This window comes from Leucopleurus acutus (assembly GCF_964270905.1).
Source record: "Leucopleurus acutus genome assembly, chromosome: X".
In the NCBI taxonomy this organism is placed as follows: Eukaryota; Metazoa; Chordata; class Mammalia; order Artiodactyla; family Delphinidae; genus Leucopleurus; species Leucopleurus acutus.
Window position 1 is genome coordinate 31622605 of NC_139148.1, and position 17589 is coordinate 31640193.

Below are 17589 nucleotides of genomic sequence, written 5' to 3' on the forward strand. Positions count from 1 at the left end.
ACCCCTCTCTCTCTTTCTCTCTCTTTCAATACCTTCCTCATTGTTGGATTATTTTTCTTAATCTATAAATATTCTCAAAGATTTTCCATTATAAGATAAAACTTGTCTCTAACAATAGCCTTTCAACTATTACCCTCTATATTTTCCATGATTGCTAAACTTCTTGAAAAAGCAATATTTACATGATCACTTCTTAATTTCATGGTGGTCCATTTGTATCTCCTCTACTCTGTTGAAACTTCTGCCACAAAGATCACCCATAACTTTTGGTCAAGAAAAATTAGTTCTTTTCCCAAGTTATCTGCCTCAAAACTCCTATAATGTTTGGCACTGTCTGTCTGCCTTCTTAACACTCTTCACCCTTTATTTTACATCATTCTATAGTCCTCATTTCCATGCTATTTCTGGATTGTTACTTATCTGGTCCTTTTATTCCTCTAGCCTTCTCATTTCTTTTCAAGTTTCCACCTTCTAAAGCATTCTTATGTCTGTACAACATCCCACTTGGCAGTTTCTTGGCTTCAAACTATCAACTAGTTACAAATGCCAAATTCATACTTTTACTCAAGATGTATTAGCTTCAGCCCCTCATTTTTGACTGCTTGCTGTACACCTGCACTTTGACAGTCTGCTGACAACTCAGACTCACTATATTCTTTTCATGTCTTTTCCTTGTTCTGTTTTTCATTGCTGTTAATATTGATTTTTATGATACTTTGTATTTTTTTTAAAAGCCTTTTAACATATATTTAATCTCATTGCTACACAAATAGTTTGCAATAGAAGGTTGAGACTTCCCTAACAAGAAAGAGAATATAAAAAAATCAGAGAATATAATTGAGATACAGGTAAAATGCTATGGCATTTTATCAAAGTGACCAAGGAGTAGGAAATAGTTATGCAATAAAGAAAACAGGAGACCTGGGACTTCCAAAATGGTGGAGCAAGGGGTTTCATAAATCTCTTCCTCCTTAAAAGCAATAAAAACACTGACAAAACTTGTCAAAACTTTTAAATCTTGAAATTAAACAAAGATTTCAAACAATCTGAGGAGCATTTACTCAAGAAAAACTCTGAATCCTGGTAAGAGCAGGGTGATTTGTGACATTTTGACTTGACCCATTTCTATGCCCCTCTCCTCAGCTCTGCAATCTTGCAATCACAGTAGCTATGAAAACTGTAACCTTGCAAAGAAAGGAAGAGGCAGACTGAGTATGGCTCTCCTCACAATTTTCATCCCCAGTACATTGTCACAACTTGACCTTTCTTGTAGCTCTCTAGCAACACCCCACCCCACGAGCAAGGAAGCCCCTTCGCGGGCGGAGACTGCGGGTGGCAGAGGGGGGAAGCTTCGGAGCCGTGGAGGAGAGCACAGCAACAGGGGTGCGGAGGGCAAAGCGGAGAGATTCCCGCACAGAGGATCAGTGCCAACCAGCACTCACCAGCCCGAGAGGCTTGTCTGCTCACCTGCTGGGGCAGCCGGGGCTGCGAGCTGAGGCTCTGGCTTCGGTCGGAGCGGAGCGCAGGGAGAGGATGGGTTGGCGGCGTGAACACAGACTGCAGGGGGTTAGTGCACCACGGCTAGCCGGGAGGGAGTCCGGGGAAAAGTCTGGACCTGCTGAAGAGGCAAAAGACTTTTTCTTCCCTCTTTGTTTCCTGGTGCGCAAGGAGAGGGGATTAAGAGTGCTGCTTAAAGGAGCTCCAGAGACGGGCGCGAGCCGCGGCTAAAAGTGCTGGACCCCAGAGACGGGCATGAGACGTTAAGGCTGCTGCTGGCGCCACTAAGAAGCCTGTGTGCAAGCACAGGTCACTATCCACACCCCCCTTCCGGGGAGCCTGTGCAGCCCGCCACTGCCAGGGTCCCGGGATGCAGGGACAACTTCCCCAGGAGAACGCACGGCGCGCCTCAGGCAGGTGCAACGTCATGCCGCCCTGCACTCCGTACCCCTCCCTCCCCCTGGCCTGAGTGAACCACAGCCCCCTAAGCAGCTGCTCCTTTAACCCCGTCCTGTCTGAGCGAAGAACAGACGCCCTCCGGCCACCTACATGCAGAGGCGGGGCCAAATCCAAAGCTGAGCCCAGGGAGCTGTGAGAACAAAGAAGAGAAAGGGAAATCTCTCCCAGCAGCCTCAGAAGCAGCGGATTAAAGCTCCACAATCAGCTTGCTGTACCCTGCATCTATGGAATACCTGAATAGACAACGAATCATCCCAAATTGAAGACGTGGACTTTGAGAGCAATATTTATGATTTTTTTCCCTTTTCCTCTTTTTGTGAGTGTGTTTGTGTATGCTTCTGTGTAAGATTTTGTCTGTATAGCTTTGCTTTCACCATCTGTCCTAGGGTTCTATCTGTCTGTTTTTGTTTTTTTAATAATTATTCTTTTATTTTAGTAACTTTATTTTATTTTATCTTACTTTATTTGATCTTCTTTCTTTCTATCCTTCCTTCCCTCCTTCCTTCCTCTCTCCCTCCCTCCTTTTTTTTTTTTTTTCTTTCTTTCTTTCTACTTTTTCTCCCTTTTATTCTGAGACGTGTGGATGAAAGGCTCTTGGTGCAACAACCAGGAGTCAGTGCTGTGCCTCTGAGGTGGGAGAGCCAACTTCAGAACACTGGTACACAAGAGACCTCCCAGCTCCCCATAATATCAAATGGCGAAAATCTCCCAGAGATCTCCATCTCAACACCAGCACCCACCGTCACTCAACAACCAGCAAGCTACAGTGCTGGACACCCTATGCCAAACAACTAGCAAGACAGGAACACAACCATACCCATTAGCAGAGAGACTGCCTAAAATCATAATAAGTCCACAGACACCCCCAAAACACACCACCAGATGTGAATCTGCCCACCAGAAAGATCCAGCCTCATCCACCAGAACACAGGCACTAGTCCCCTCCACCAGGAAGCCTACACAACCCACTGAACCAACTTTAGCCACTGGGGACAGACAACAAAAACAGCGGAAACTACGAACCTGCAGCCTGCAAAAAGGAGACCACAAACACAGTAAGATAAGCAAAATGAGAAGACAGAAAAACACACAGCAGATGAAGGAGCAAGATAAAAACCCACCAGACCTAACAAATGAAGAGGAAATAGGCAGTCTACCTGAAAAAGAATTCAGAATAATGATAGTAAAGATGATCCAAAATCTTGGAAACAGAATGCAGAAAATACAAGAAACATTTGACAAGGACCTGGAAGAACTAAAGAGCAAACAAACAGTGATGAACAACACAATATATGAAATTAAAAATACTGTAGATGGGATCAATAGCAGAATAACTGAGGCAGAAGAACGGATAAGTGACCTGGAAGGTAAAATAGTGGAATTAACTACTACAGAGCAGAATAAAGAAAAAAGAATGAAAAGAACTGAGGACAGTCTCAGAGACCTATGGGACAACATTAAACGCACCAACACTCGAATTATAGGGGTTCCAGAAGAAGAAGAGAAAAAGAAAGGGACTGAGAAAATATTTGAAGAGATTATAGTTGAAAACTTCCCTAATATGGGAAAGGAAATAGTTAATCAAGTCCAGAAGCACAGAGAGTCCCATACAGGATAAATCCAAGGAGAAACACGCCAAGACACATATTAATCAAACTATCAAAAATTAAATACAAAGAAAACATATTAAAAGCAGCAAGGAAAAAACAACAAATAACACACAAGGGAATCCCCATAAGGTTAACAGCTGATCTTTCAGCAGAAACTCTGCAAGCCAGAAGGGACTGGCAGGACATATTTAAAGTGATAAAGGAGAAAAACGTGCAACCAAGATTACTCTACCCAGCAAGGATCTCATTCAGATTTGATGGAGAAATTAAAACCTTTACAGACACGCAAATGCTGAGAGAGTTCAGCACCAACAAACCAGCCTTACAACAAATGGTAAAGGAACTTCTCTAGGCAAGAAACACAAGAGAAGGAAAAGACCTACAATAACGAGCCCAAAACAATTAAGAAAATGGGAATAGGAACATACATATCGATAATTACCTTAAATGTAAATGGACTAAATGCTCCCACCAAAAGACACAGGTTGGCTGAATGGATACAAAACAAGACCCATTTATATGCTGTCTACAAGAGACCCCCTTCAGTCCTAGAGACACATACAAACTGAAAGTAAGGGGATGGAAAAAGATATTCCATGCAAATGGAAACCAAAAGAAAGCTAGAGGGCTTCCCTGGTGGTGCAATGGTTGAGAGTCCGCCTGCCTACACATCACCATAGACGCTGATAACGCAATACCCTATATTCTACACGTATGCCCTTGGAAACGTGGTGTATTCAAAGGTAACAAAATTGTTAATGAGATATTATTAACTACCATACTGGGAAAGATGCGTGATGAGAATAAATTAAAAAGTAACTTAAAAAAAAAAAGTAACTTAAATTTCCCCTTTCTAATAAATAACCCAGAGGGAAATTTAGTTTTCTATTTCAGTCATTACCTTTCTGAATAATCAGAGCTTTGGGGCATACATTTTATGTCTATAGTGCTATACTCTCTTGTCCATTTTTTAATATTTATTTGTGGGGCAAATTCCTGGAAGTAGAAATATTTAGTTAAGCCATTTACATTTAAAATTGTGGTAAACACTTTCAAATAGTTATATCAATTTATGAGCCAGACAGTGTCCTATGAGAATATCTCTTTATAGGACTAGGTATTATAAAAACATGTACATATACTTAATTGAACATGAAAAATAGGTTAAAGGCTTTGGTATATGTGAAGTTTTCTTTGTTTCTCTCTAGTAAAACATTCATTTATGCAAATTGCCTGATGGTCCCTGAAAAGAATTGCTTGCTTGGGAATGGGAGTGAGGGGTATTCCTACAAAGCTTTTGATGAGAGAGGAGGTGAGAGGTGTAGAAGACTAACAGGGAAGAACTGAGGGACTGTAATTCATCAAAGGAATAATTGTTCTATTCGGGAGAGAATTCAGTGTCCCATGGTGGTTAGATCCTGCTGAGGAAATTATTAAAATGTTGGTAAATGGATACAATTTAAAAATGTAGAAAGCATACAGCCAGTAGCAATCTTGTACTGCCTGGAAGTACTAGCCCCTCATCCTTGCTTGCCTCAACAAAGAATGTTTTAGGAAAAGGTCTGTACCTAGCATAGGAGGTGTAGAGAGCTGCTCCAAATAAGAAAGTACATAGAGAGTAGGCTGAATGCCAGCGCTGTTAACAAGCAGAAGGGAAATTTCAGAATGGCAACCACAGTGATCCGGTTACCACCACTGTAATAGAATACGCTATGGGTGAAGAGCCAACCCGCCCATCCCCACTCTCTACTTCTAGTTGGCTTGACCTCAAATGTCACCATAGTCATAGCTGTTAGCATCTTGTGAAATCTTCCTGTCACTTTTCAGACATTTGGCTTTACAAAGCCCGTTAACATTTCTCCATGTGATAGGTAGATTTTGAACTAGAGTGAGCTTATTCCAGGCATTTCAATAAAGTAGCATATTTTTTGCCATTTTTAATGTAATTCACAGGATAGAAATGTAAATTTCAGTTTTCATTTTAATCATCAAATGACAATCCTAATGTTCCTTAGTTCTGGAATTTTAACTAGTTTTTTGTAAAGGGTAGCAAGTGATTCAAAATTGCCATTATTATTTTTTATATAAGTAATAAATCTGAGTTTCCTGTTCTGTAAAAGGCAGTGAGGTCTGCTGTGTGTGAGAAGGAACGTAAGAGGAACTTCAAACGGTAGAACATTGTTGAATTAGGAGTGTTTATGACTCCTTTAGGCAAAACAGAGCTGCTGATCCATGAATCAGACTCTTAAAGTTATAGAAAGGGAGCTAAGAAGAATTAAATAATCAGATTTAATATATCTTACCTTTGTATAGTCATTTTTGTTGATTTTGGCAGCACTTCTGAGACCATAAAACTTCAAAACGTATTTTCACTGATCATATAAGTACTCTTAGCATGCTGATTTGAAGGACTTTAGAAGAAATTTGGGGAACTTAAAGGCAACTCAGGATACATCGTTAGGTGAGGATGAATTGGTAAATATTGCTGGCTACACAAGAGCTTTTGCAGGCTTCATAATTTTGAAAAATATTTGCAAGACATGTTCATGATTGTTCTTCCCAGGGCGGTCCCTTAAATTTGAATTAATGTTGCCATTATGATTTGGACAAGCTGAGCCTGTAAAGAAGGCAAAGTCCATTTTTATTGATATTACTGTTGGAAGGCTGCTACAGTATTTTAAGCAGTGTAAATGTAATTGCTTCTGAACAGTTGTTGATCTGTTGTAATATAAAGAAAACTAGACTAAAATTTTCATACATATATGAGAACGTTCCTATTTGTGCTGGTTATGTATATCGTATATCATCCATCTTAAAAAGAAAAAACTTTGTGCACATTTTCAGTTCTGTCCTCAATTATATAAACAATTATTTACAAAAGGCCTATAATTTGGAAAGTCTTGATAAATACAGTAGTTATAAACAAAGCTGATCTTTAACCAATTACGCTCTGTTTGTTAAAATATTTTCACAGATGCTTTTCCTCATATGTTGGCAAATACTCAATTGTTTGAGCTCCACTTAGGTGTAACTTTTGATCTCTAGCCACCACAGCCCCTCCCTTTGGCCCCCCTGGACTTCCCAACAATTCAGCAACAAATAAAGTGTTAACACATGCCTCAGGACTTGGATCCTGTGTCCTTCCTGACTGGTCAGAGCTGGAATATAGGTTTGATAATTATTTCAAATATTACCACTGGATACAAAGATAGATGTCATATGGTTCCTGCTTCCTAGGAATTCATATCTGGTGATAGAAATAGATATCCATAAGTCATCTCAATACAAGGTACACACTGATGTACCATGAGTTTAAACATGGCACTGCAGAGCATGATATTGGGAAACGTTAACCCTAACGGTGGGAGTCCAAGAGGGCATCTTAGGGGATAATGGATTTATCTGGACCTCAAAGGATGAACTGGGATTTATCAGCCGATACGGTGGGGAGCACATTCTAGCAGAGGAAACAACCTTATTGAAAACACAGAGAAGTTACTTTCTGTAAATAATGAATAGAGGGGTGTGTCTGGAGTGTGTGTTTGTGGTAGCCAATGCAGAGTGACATACAGTTAGAAAAACAGGCAGACTTTGCTGGACAGAGTTGTGTTTTACTTCTTACTGCAGTTGGAGCCATTGAAGATGTCTGAGGGGCATGAGTCAACTGAGTTTTAGGAAGAAAAGTCTGGAGGTAACATATAAAATGGATAGGAGGTACAAGAGAGGGTGGATAGATCTGAGAGATCATTTAGGGGCCTTTAGCAATATTCTGGTTGATTAGTTCTCAGTATTAGTTTGTGCCTCTTCTCCCAAAAGCAGACCCTGAGAAAAGAGTTTAATTGCAAGTAGTTTTCTTGAGAGGTGATCACAGGAAGCATGCTGACCAAATGGGGAAGTAAGATGCTGAAGGGAAAAAGTCAGAAAATGAGCTAGATATCAGATTACTGCTGAGGCCTGGGGAACCTCACTGGGAGCTTTCTGAGAGAATTGTCAGGCTGAAGGGTAAAGAAATTGGGGTAAACATCCTCTACCTCCTTTCCCTCAATGATTAAAGTTTGTTCTTAGGGCAGATTCCCATGGCAGTGAATTCCCACTGGAAAAGTCATAGCAAACCACTGGTGTGAATGCGAACTGTCTGCAGAGGGGATTTTCATGGGGCACCGAGTCATATGTGGCATATACTAAAGTAGGTGTCATGGCATATTAATTGGTAGGTAGAAATTTTGAGAAATGGATGGAACTGGAATTATCACAGGAGCCTGCAGTGAACTGCAATCATGTTTCAGGCGTACCTATGTGGAGGTTTAAATTTGAATGCCTCTTTGGCCATGGAACAAAAAGTTAAGGTTGACCACTTAAATGAACATTAAGGGCAGACCAAACTAGACCAGTGATAGTGGGTTAAAAAAACAGAAATGAAGTTTCAAGAAAAGTAACAATGGAAAATGATGCTGTAGCAGCTTGGGTTTCCAGGGAATCAGACTCTGAGATGGGAGATTAGTTTATAGGACATTTATTAGGGAATGTGTTGTGATCAACACTTGTGAAAGGAAAAGGTAAGAAAACATACTGACCAGAGGGCAAAGTTGAGTTTCCGGACAGGCGGAGTGAAGGCTTTTTGTCAACTCACTGGGCCCTCTGAAGCTGGGATGGTCCTCTGGACTTGTCCCAAGTTAGGAGAAGGGGACTGGGCCTTTATGCTGCTGTGCTGATCAGTCATTGAAAGTGGACTACATGTGGAAGGAGGTTTGACCTTGGGTGAGGCTTTTTTGTTTTTTCTCTCAAGGCGCCATGCCTAAAGAGGGCTTGACCAAATAGTCATTTTCCAGCATTATTCCTAGTAGCAACAGAAATAAATCCTTCATTCCTGAAAAGGAAAATGGTTGATGTAGTATAATGTCTATCACAGCCTTATTTGATGAAGATTGAATAAGGAGAGAGAAGGGAGAAAGGCGAGTCAAGTGTACTTCTGATAGTAAGCAACTCTAAGGAAGGTGATACCATTAACTGCGAGAGAGAGAGATCAGCAGAATAGATTTACTAGTTAAGGAGGGAAAGCCCAGTTCTATCTTGATTTGAAGATTATCTTTTTTGTGTCAATAAATTTCAGAAAAATGGAAAAATATTGAATCAGTCAACCTAGATATGAAAGCATAGAACCTTAAAGGGAAACAGACACACAAAATCAAGCAAACAAAAACACCGTGTGTAAAGGCAGAAATGTGTTAATGACTAAATGCATTAAAATGTAATGGCCTAATTCTCTCCTTAACAAACAGAAAATGACCTCTCTGGTCATTAGATGCAAAAAGCTAATATTACTGTCCATTATTACAGGATTAGTATGTAACAAAATATAGAAATGTAGTAATGGCCTGTGGCTTATTTGTAGTAGTAAAATATGCAACTAAATTTCCATTCGTCTCAGGTAGAAACTTGATTTTTTGTACAAGGCCAATATTTAGTGAAGATGATTAGGCATTAACGGTTAGCGTATACTTTAGTAACAATAATCCTTAAATTTATTTTGATTGCAATAACATGATTCACAAATATGATTTAGAGATGTCTATAAACATGCATGTTCACAACATAGAGCAACTCACTCCTAATATAGCACTAAGAAAATGAACTTGTAAGAATTAAGGTTATACAATTGGATATAACCTACATATCATTTTTTCTAATAGTTTGCTCCATTTGCTCTTCAGTAATCTACATGGAACACATATGTCTCTGGCATAACTGTTCTGAGTTTCTTATGAGGAAATCACAGTAATCAGCTCAGTGCCCTCCAGCTTGTGAATATCAGGGTGATAATATAACTTTAAAAAGCAGATTTTAATAAAAACAAACAGGTGACTGTCTAAACTGGTGGGGATACCACTAGGGCCCCCTTTCTGTGAAGAGAAATGAAGAGTTATGAAGCTAAATAATTAATTTGGGGTTTGGTAGTCCAAAAATATAATGTGAAATCGGGACCCCAAACCATGCAAGCCTGGGCTCTTTGACAGGTTTGTTTTCTGATTCCCAATTATGACCCCAAAAGGCAAGATTCCAGGATACCACAGAGTAGTTCATATTCCAGAACAGATATCTCCAGTGATGGCTCAGTGCAGTGGATTCCTGCTTTCTTAGCTTGTATGTGTGTTTAACTTAAACTTGTCGGTTGAGAGAGGATTCTCTGAACATCTCTTCCAACATATTATGGAAATGGCGATCCCTAGATATCTTTAAACAGCTTTTATCTTACTGTTAACCAATGCAGTTGATTTATCTAACGTAAGCATAAGACTTCATAATTATCCCTTATGATCCCCCAGTTGTGAGGAACATACTTTCATCTCCAGGGAGGAAGTCTTTAGAAATCCTTCCAATTTTTAATGACATTTATTTGTGATCCAAAAAAAAGTTGGGGGGGGGGACTTCCCTGTTGGCGCAGTGGTTGAGTCTGCCTGCCGATGCAGGGGACACGTGTTCGTGCCCCGGTCCGGGAAGATGCCACATGCTGCGGAGCAGCTGGGCCCGTGAGCCATGGCCGCTGAGCCTGCGCATCCGGAGCCTGTTGCTGCGCAACGGGAGAGGCCACAACAGTGAGACGCCCACGTACCGCAAAAAAAAAAAAAAAAGGTGGGGTGGGAAACTTGGGTAGTTGAATATCTTATCTTTGTCTGCAGAGTCGTGGAAGTCCACAAAGACTATTTATTGACCTATGAGTCATTTAAATTTATGAACTAAAATCAGCCTGAAATAATTTAATATGTTGATCATGGCATGGTAGCCTAAAATGATCTCTAAACATTAAACAAGAGTATTTTTACACCTAAAACTAATATAATGTTATATGTCAATTTTTATCTCAATTAAGAATAAATATTTAAAATTTTCATAAACCATTCACTTACAGTATCAAGTATTTAATTGTTCAGGATACTACATGGACACAGGTTAATACTGCGCTTTAACTGTTTATTCTACAGTAGAAAACTAAATGCTGAGAATCCACGTTTTAAAATGGTTTCCAGTCATGTTAGTAAATTTAGTCTCTGCCCTGAACATTCATGATAAAGTAGTCTTAAATTCTCTCTTATATCCGTGCCCCTTGACAAGCTGATAGCTCTAGAAAGTTGGTAACAATGGTGATTTTGATGTAGCCCACAATTACCTTGTATTTTTTCAGCAGCAGCCGAAAGTGCTTTTTCACTTACTGAAAAGTGATTGCATTCATTCAGTTCAACACAACTGTAAATTAGAGCTAAGATTTATTTCTGAAAATTTGCATTTCAGAAGTCCTTATGCTAGAATGAGATCTATTATGACATTGGCACAAGAAAGCCTACTCTAAATGATTGCAAACAAGCTTTTAGTCAGCTTTGCTAAAACTTTTTTTAAATTTCTTTTTGATGAACTTCTGCTTAATGTCAAAATGGAATGTTTAATGTGAGCATAACAAAGTTCTTATGTTAGGCCTATGTTTAAACAAGATAGGAATAGTTTTTATAGCTGGTGTCCTGCTACTCTCCACTATCTAGACAGATATGTATTACCAGTTGCCATCTTTGAAATAGAAATTCAGTTCAAAATTTGATTTCTAATATTGTATGTGATGAGAAGCCTCCTTGTCATGTGTATTTTCAGAATGTGATGCTGAGCAAAAGTAGTGCTATTTAAATTTGCATTTTTTCATTTAAAGTTTGGGCAGTATGTTCATGCTAACCAGCACATCACAATGGCAAAATTGAACATCTTTTCCTTTGCTCTTATCTTACTGCTATTGTGTTGCAAAGGAACACGTTCTGAAGTCACTTGTGACTTCAACCTCCAATTATATCATTCTCTGGTTGGGCGACCTTGGTAGTATACTTAACATCACTGATTATCAGGTTTCTTACATGTAAAATATAGATAATACTTAACCTTTCCTTAACCTTAATCTAGGGTAGTTATGGGCATAAAATGGGAATATATGAAAAGTACTCACCTAGTAGGTGCTCAACTAATGTTTATCACTCTTATTTAATATGCTAGCTCCCATTTTTTAAAATTCCCTAACATGATATGGATATATGCAAGGATTTAGGGCTGCTTTTGTCTCCACTCTCTCCTACTTTGTCTCAATGAAAATGCCAGAGAAAGTGCTATCAAAAGCTTGGCTAAAACTGAATTTGGATCTTGCTGGCCTGTTCCCACCAGTGTTGTAGACTGTGCACAGTTATAGGAGCATAAAAACCAATTAGATGCCACTGGTCTTTCAAAACAAATGTTGGCTGTTTTAAATGTCATAAAGCATTTTCATGCTCTTTTAGGTGAAAAATATGGTTTACAAAAAAAAAAACACAGGGCCTTGAGGCGCTGCAGAGAGAATGAATTGGGTTTGTTTGTATCCTCTCATGGTCTTCTGGGAGTTCCTCTTTGCTTTCACCATCTCTGCTTTCCCAGACAGCCTCTGCTCTGATGTTTCGTAAAAGCTCTAGCCACCCGCATGGTATTACCCTGGGGGGCTTGTGAACACTAGATTTGTTTTTCCTGCCCCTGACCCCAAAATCAAAATCAGTATTAACTCTAGTCTCAAGGTCTACTCAGATGATTGGCTAGAGGTAAATTCATGCACGTTAATAGATCAATGAGCGACAACAAATCCTGCATTTTCTGCCTTTACATGGGATGATCTGTCCTTTGAGTGCCAGACTAGCATTGGCCTGCAGACCAACACCTGGCATATAGCAGCAGGTATCCGGTCAGTGTCAAATGGAAGAAGCAATACATTTCAAAAATAAAATTATTTCTAAAATATTTTTAAAATTGCTTAGTAGTGCAGTAATAGGAGTGCAGTAAAATATGAGAACAAGGAAGATTTAAAAACTTGAAGAAAAACATAAATTTGAAAACTGCATATATTCTGTCAAACTGAAGGAAGACACTCTTGCAATTCCAGTGTTTGCCGTGGGGTCATGTGTCAGAGATATAGTTCTCCCTGGGAGTGCAAGGTAGGCCGTAGATGCTCTATTGGATATGAATTTAAGTTGCTTTCAGAAGAAGGCTCTAGTGGCTTCCCAATCCACCCATGATATTCTGGTTAAAAGCTTCATATTTGAATTTTGAATGAGTGATATATATATATATATGTATATGTATGTATACACACACACACATATATATCATTGTTATTAAGAAAATAAAACTTTCTCCCTCATTTCGCCACCTCTCTCTCTTATCCCCCCTCCTGTGTTTGTGTATGTTGTGTGTGTGTGTGTGTGTGTGTGTGTGTGTGTGTGTGTATGTATCCTGCTTTACTAGTCAAAAGAATTTGTGTATTTTGTAAGGAGTTATTTATAGTAAAATGAAAATATGATTTGGCAAGTCATTGGCTTTTTGTTAATTTTTTTTATCATTTAATTTTTGGCTGCATTGGGTCTTCATTGCTGCGTGCGGGCTTTCTCTAGTTGTGGCGAGCGGGGGCTAGTCTTTGTTGCGGTGCTCGGGCTTCTCATTGCGGTGGCTTCTCTTGTTGCAGAGCATGGGCTCCAGGCGCGCAGGCTTCAGTAGTTGTGGCTCACGGACTCTAGAGCGCAGGCTCAGTAGTTGTGGTGCACAGGCTTAGTTGCTCCACGGCATGTGGGATCTTCCTGGACCAGGTCTCGAACCCATATCCCCCGCATTGGCAGGCAGATTCTTAACCACTGCGCCACCAGGGAAGCCCCCAAGTCATTGGCTTTTCTCAAGTAAAACTTTTACTGAAGAATCTCAGAGAGAGGGCTTTATTGTAAATAATTTATTCATACACTTTTTAAAAAAAATTTCAAATTCAAAGCATCCTTCAAAGAGGCTTTCTAATATGTGAGGAATTAAATATAACCTCTTGGAATTAGAAGGGTTAGAAAAACATTCAGAAATTCTGAAACTTTAAAACTATTTTTTGTCTTTTAAATATTTTTTTCTTTTTTTATTGAAGTATAGTTGATTTACAATGTTGTGTTAATTTCTGCTGTACAGCAAAATGATTCAGTTATACATATATATACATTCTTTTATTAATATTCTTTTCCATTTTGGTTTAACACAGGATATTGATTTTAGTTCCCTGTGCTTGCATCTGCTAACCCCAGACTCCCATTCCATTCCTCCCCACTCCCCACCCCGGCAACCACAAGTCTGTACTCTATGTCTGTGAGTGTGTTTCTGTTTCAGAGATAGGTTCATTTGTGTCATATTTCAGATTCCACATATAAGTGATATGATATGGTATTTGTCTTTCTCTTTCTGACTTCACTTAGTATGATAATCTCTAGCTCCATCCATGTTGCTGCAAATGGTATTATTTCATTCTTTTTTATGGCTGAGTAGTATCCCATCGTATATATGTACCACATCTTCTTTATCCATTCGTCTGTTGGTGGGCATTTAGGTTGTTTCCATGTCTTGGTTATCGTGAATAATGCTGCTGTGAACATAAGGGTGCATGTATCTTTTTGAATTATACTTTTGTCCAGATACATGCCCAGGAGTGGGATTGCTGGATCGTATAGCAACTCTATTTTTAGTTTTTTGAGGAACATCCATACTGTTTTCCATAGTGGCTGCACCAATTTACATTCTCATCAACAGTGTAGGAGGGTTCCCTTTTCTCCACACCCTCTCCAGCATTTCTTATTTGTAGACTTTTTATTGATAGCCATTCTAACCGGTGTGAGATGGTACCTCATTATAGTTTAGATTTGCATTTCTCTAATAATTATCGATGTTGAGCATTTTTTCATGTGCCTCTTGGCCATCTGTATTTAAATATTTTTTCTTAACGTGGATCTACTTCAAAAAGTTTTGTGAATACTGGTGAACATTTCCCTCTTAACATTCTGCAGTTTTATAAAATGTGACTCCTGTTTTTATTGTGTGGATGGGGTCTAAGGATGCTTTTTAATGCTAAAATCCATTTTTATCTCATGCAGAAATTAATCATAGAAATAAGTTGAAAATAAAATGAAAAAAAAAAAATGAGGGCTTTACATGGAGGCTTAAGAAGCCACCTTCACAGTGCAGTGAATCCAGACAAATGAGCAAACAATTATATTTGATATCAACAAAACATGCATGGCTTTATGGAACAAGAGGAGATATAGATAGAGATTTTAGATAGATAGATGGATAGATAAAAGTCTTCTGGCTATTTAATATGATGGCTTCATTAATTATCCTGTATTAATTATCTTGCACATGACATTGCCTTGTGCTGGAAAGATACTCATTGGTGGCTGTGAACTTCTCTTAAACACATCCTACTTATACAGTACTTCCAATTTGGGGTGACAGTTCTCAACTTCTGTCAATATTCTGCTCAGAAGTGGTGGGTATGATATCTGAAATACACTGTATTTTTTTAACACCTTTATTGCAGTATAATTGATATACAATAAGTTGTACATATTCAAAGTACAATTTGAGAAGTTTTAACATGTGTACACCCATGAATCCATTGACACAATTCAAATAATATATTTTACCCCCTGAAGTTTACTTGTGTTCATTTTTAATCTTTTTGCCTCTGCTCCCCTCCTGCCCAATGCCACCATTGCCCTGGACAACCGTTTATCTATTTTCTGTCACTTTATATGCATCTTATAGCATTTTATATATATATATATATATATATATATATACACACACACACACACACACACAGATATATATACACACGTACACTATATATAACTATATACATATATATACACACAATTTGTAATATTTTATATATTATACTAAATATATAATAAATATTTATAAATAATATATTTATATAAAATTATATATAAAATGAATATTTATAAATATAATATATATAATAATATATTGTGTATTGTGTATATGTATGTTGTGTATTGTGTATATTGTATATATGTGTATATATACACACTATATATATTGTGTATATATATATTATATAATAACACATTGTACACCCTTTTTTTGGTTGTTTTCTTTTGTGCATCATAGTGTTTTTGAGATCCATCCACACAGTGTATCTATCAGTAGTTTATTCCTTTTATTGCTGAGTAATACTCCATGGAATGGATATACCACACTTTGTTCATCTATTTACCTATTGATGGACATTTGGGTTTTGGCATTTTTTGGTAATTACAAATAAAGCTGATATGAGCATTCATGTATATGTCTTTCTATAGGCATATACTTTCATTCCTCTTGGGTAAATCACTTATATGTTGGATGGCTGGGTAGCATGGTTATTGAATTTATAACGTTTAAAGAAACTGCTAGACCGTTTCTCAAAGAGATTGTTCCTTTTTCCATTCCCACCAGCAGTGTATGAAAGTTCCACTTTCTCTACATCATTGACCATACTTAGTAGGGTTAGTCCTTTCAATTTTTTCCATTTTAATTTGTTGTAGTGCTATTATAGTGTGGTTTTAATCTGTATTTCCATAATGAATAATAAATAACATTGAACATCTTGTGCTTGTTTGTCATCCATATGCCTTCTTAATTTAATTTTTTTCACGTCTTTTGCCCAGCCCCCGCATTGAGTCGTCTTTTTTCTTACTGTTGAAATTTTAGAAGTTTTTAAAAATATATTCTGGATATATTCCCTTTATCAGATATGTGCTTTATAAGTTTTTCTCCCATATGTAGTTTTCCTCTTAATTTGATTAACAGTGTCTATTAAATTGCAGAAGTTTTTATTTTTTCCAGCTTCATTGAGGTATAATTGACAAAAATTGTATATATTTAAGATGTACAATGTGATGATTTGATATATGTATACATTATGAAATAATTATAGAAGTTTTTAATTTTAATGAAATGCAGTTTATCAGTTTTTTCTTCTACGGATCAGGAAGAAGCATGCAGTTTTAATTGCAATCTAGACTATCATTGCTTGCCCCAGAAATGAAAGCATAGGTTCTTGTTAAAATTAAAATGTAATCAACCATTCTCTACAACAGAAATCTGAATCCTATAGATTTTAATAATCCTTTATAATCCTTTCCTGTTGTCTTTAGTGTCTTGATATACTCATGCCAAAATGTATTATAGAAAGAACAAACAGTATAATTCCACACACACAGAAAAATGGAGCCTTTAGTACTACCATTGGGTGCTAAACTGCTGTACATTTTATCATTAAAAATTAAGCATTTAGAAAGAGTGGGAGACAAGAGCTCTATTTATGGCAATTGTGGCCACAGCACTGTGTTTCTTTATCTCTGTTTTTTATCAGTACATAATTTTGTTTTTCCACCTTGCCTTTTGGTCCCCTAATGAAGGGGAAATAAAACAATATATGGTCTTATATAGGGCTTTTGGGTTGTTTTACAAGTGATTGTCCAATTTCTATTTGCTATGGGATAATAAAAATGCAAAAATGTTTAAATGGGTGTGTTGGAGGAAGAAAAATATGCGGGATATATAAATGAACTGAAATGAGAAAGAATGGAGAAAGTGTACTTTTAATTCTTGAGACTATTTCATAGTATTTGAAATATTGACTAGGTTTCCTTATTATTCAGTGCACACGTATTAACACATATAAGGTTATCCAAATAATGGTTTTATTTAACTGAATTGTTTCCTTAGTTTTCTAATTGTTCATTGCTAGTGTACAGAAATTCACCCTTCATTCATTCATTCATTCATTCGTGAAATGAGTCTCATTTGATTATGGTATGTAATGCTTTTGATATGCTGCTGAATCCAATTTTCTAGGATTTTATTAAAAATTTTGCATCAGTGTTCACCAGGGATATTGGATTTTAGTTTTCTTACACTGTCTTTGTCTGGCTTTTGTATCATGGCAATGCTGGCCTCCTAGAATGAGTTAGGAAGTTTTCCCTCCTCTTCAATAATTTGCAAGTGTTTGAGAAAAAATCTTATAAATTCTTCTTTAAATATTTGGTAGAATTAAACAGTGAAGCCATCTCGTGCTGGGCTTTTCTTTGTAGGGAGGGTTTTGATTACTGATTTAATCCTCTTACTAATTTTATGTCTATTGAAGTTTTCTATTATTCAT

General features: G+C 37.6%; 1 protein-coding gene across 1 annotated transcript in view; it reads left to right on the forward strand.

Annotated features, from left to right (window-relative positions):
• The window catches only part of CFAP47 (cilia and flagella associated protein 47), a gene marked incomplete at both ends in the record, with an annotated part of 506613 nt that overhangs the window by 357485 nt on the left and 131539 nt on the right, over positions 1-17589 (forward strand). The window contains 2 exon segments of the mRNA XM_082864365.1: positions 4191-4232; positions 4234-4309. Of these exon segments, the coding sequence (XP_082720491.1) occupies positions 4191-4232; positions 4234-4309 (118 nt within the window).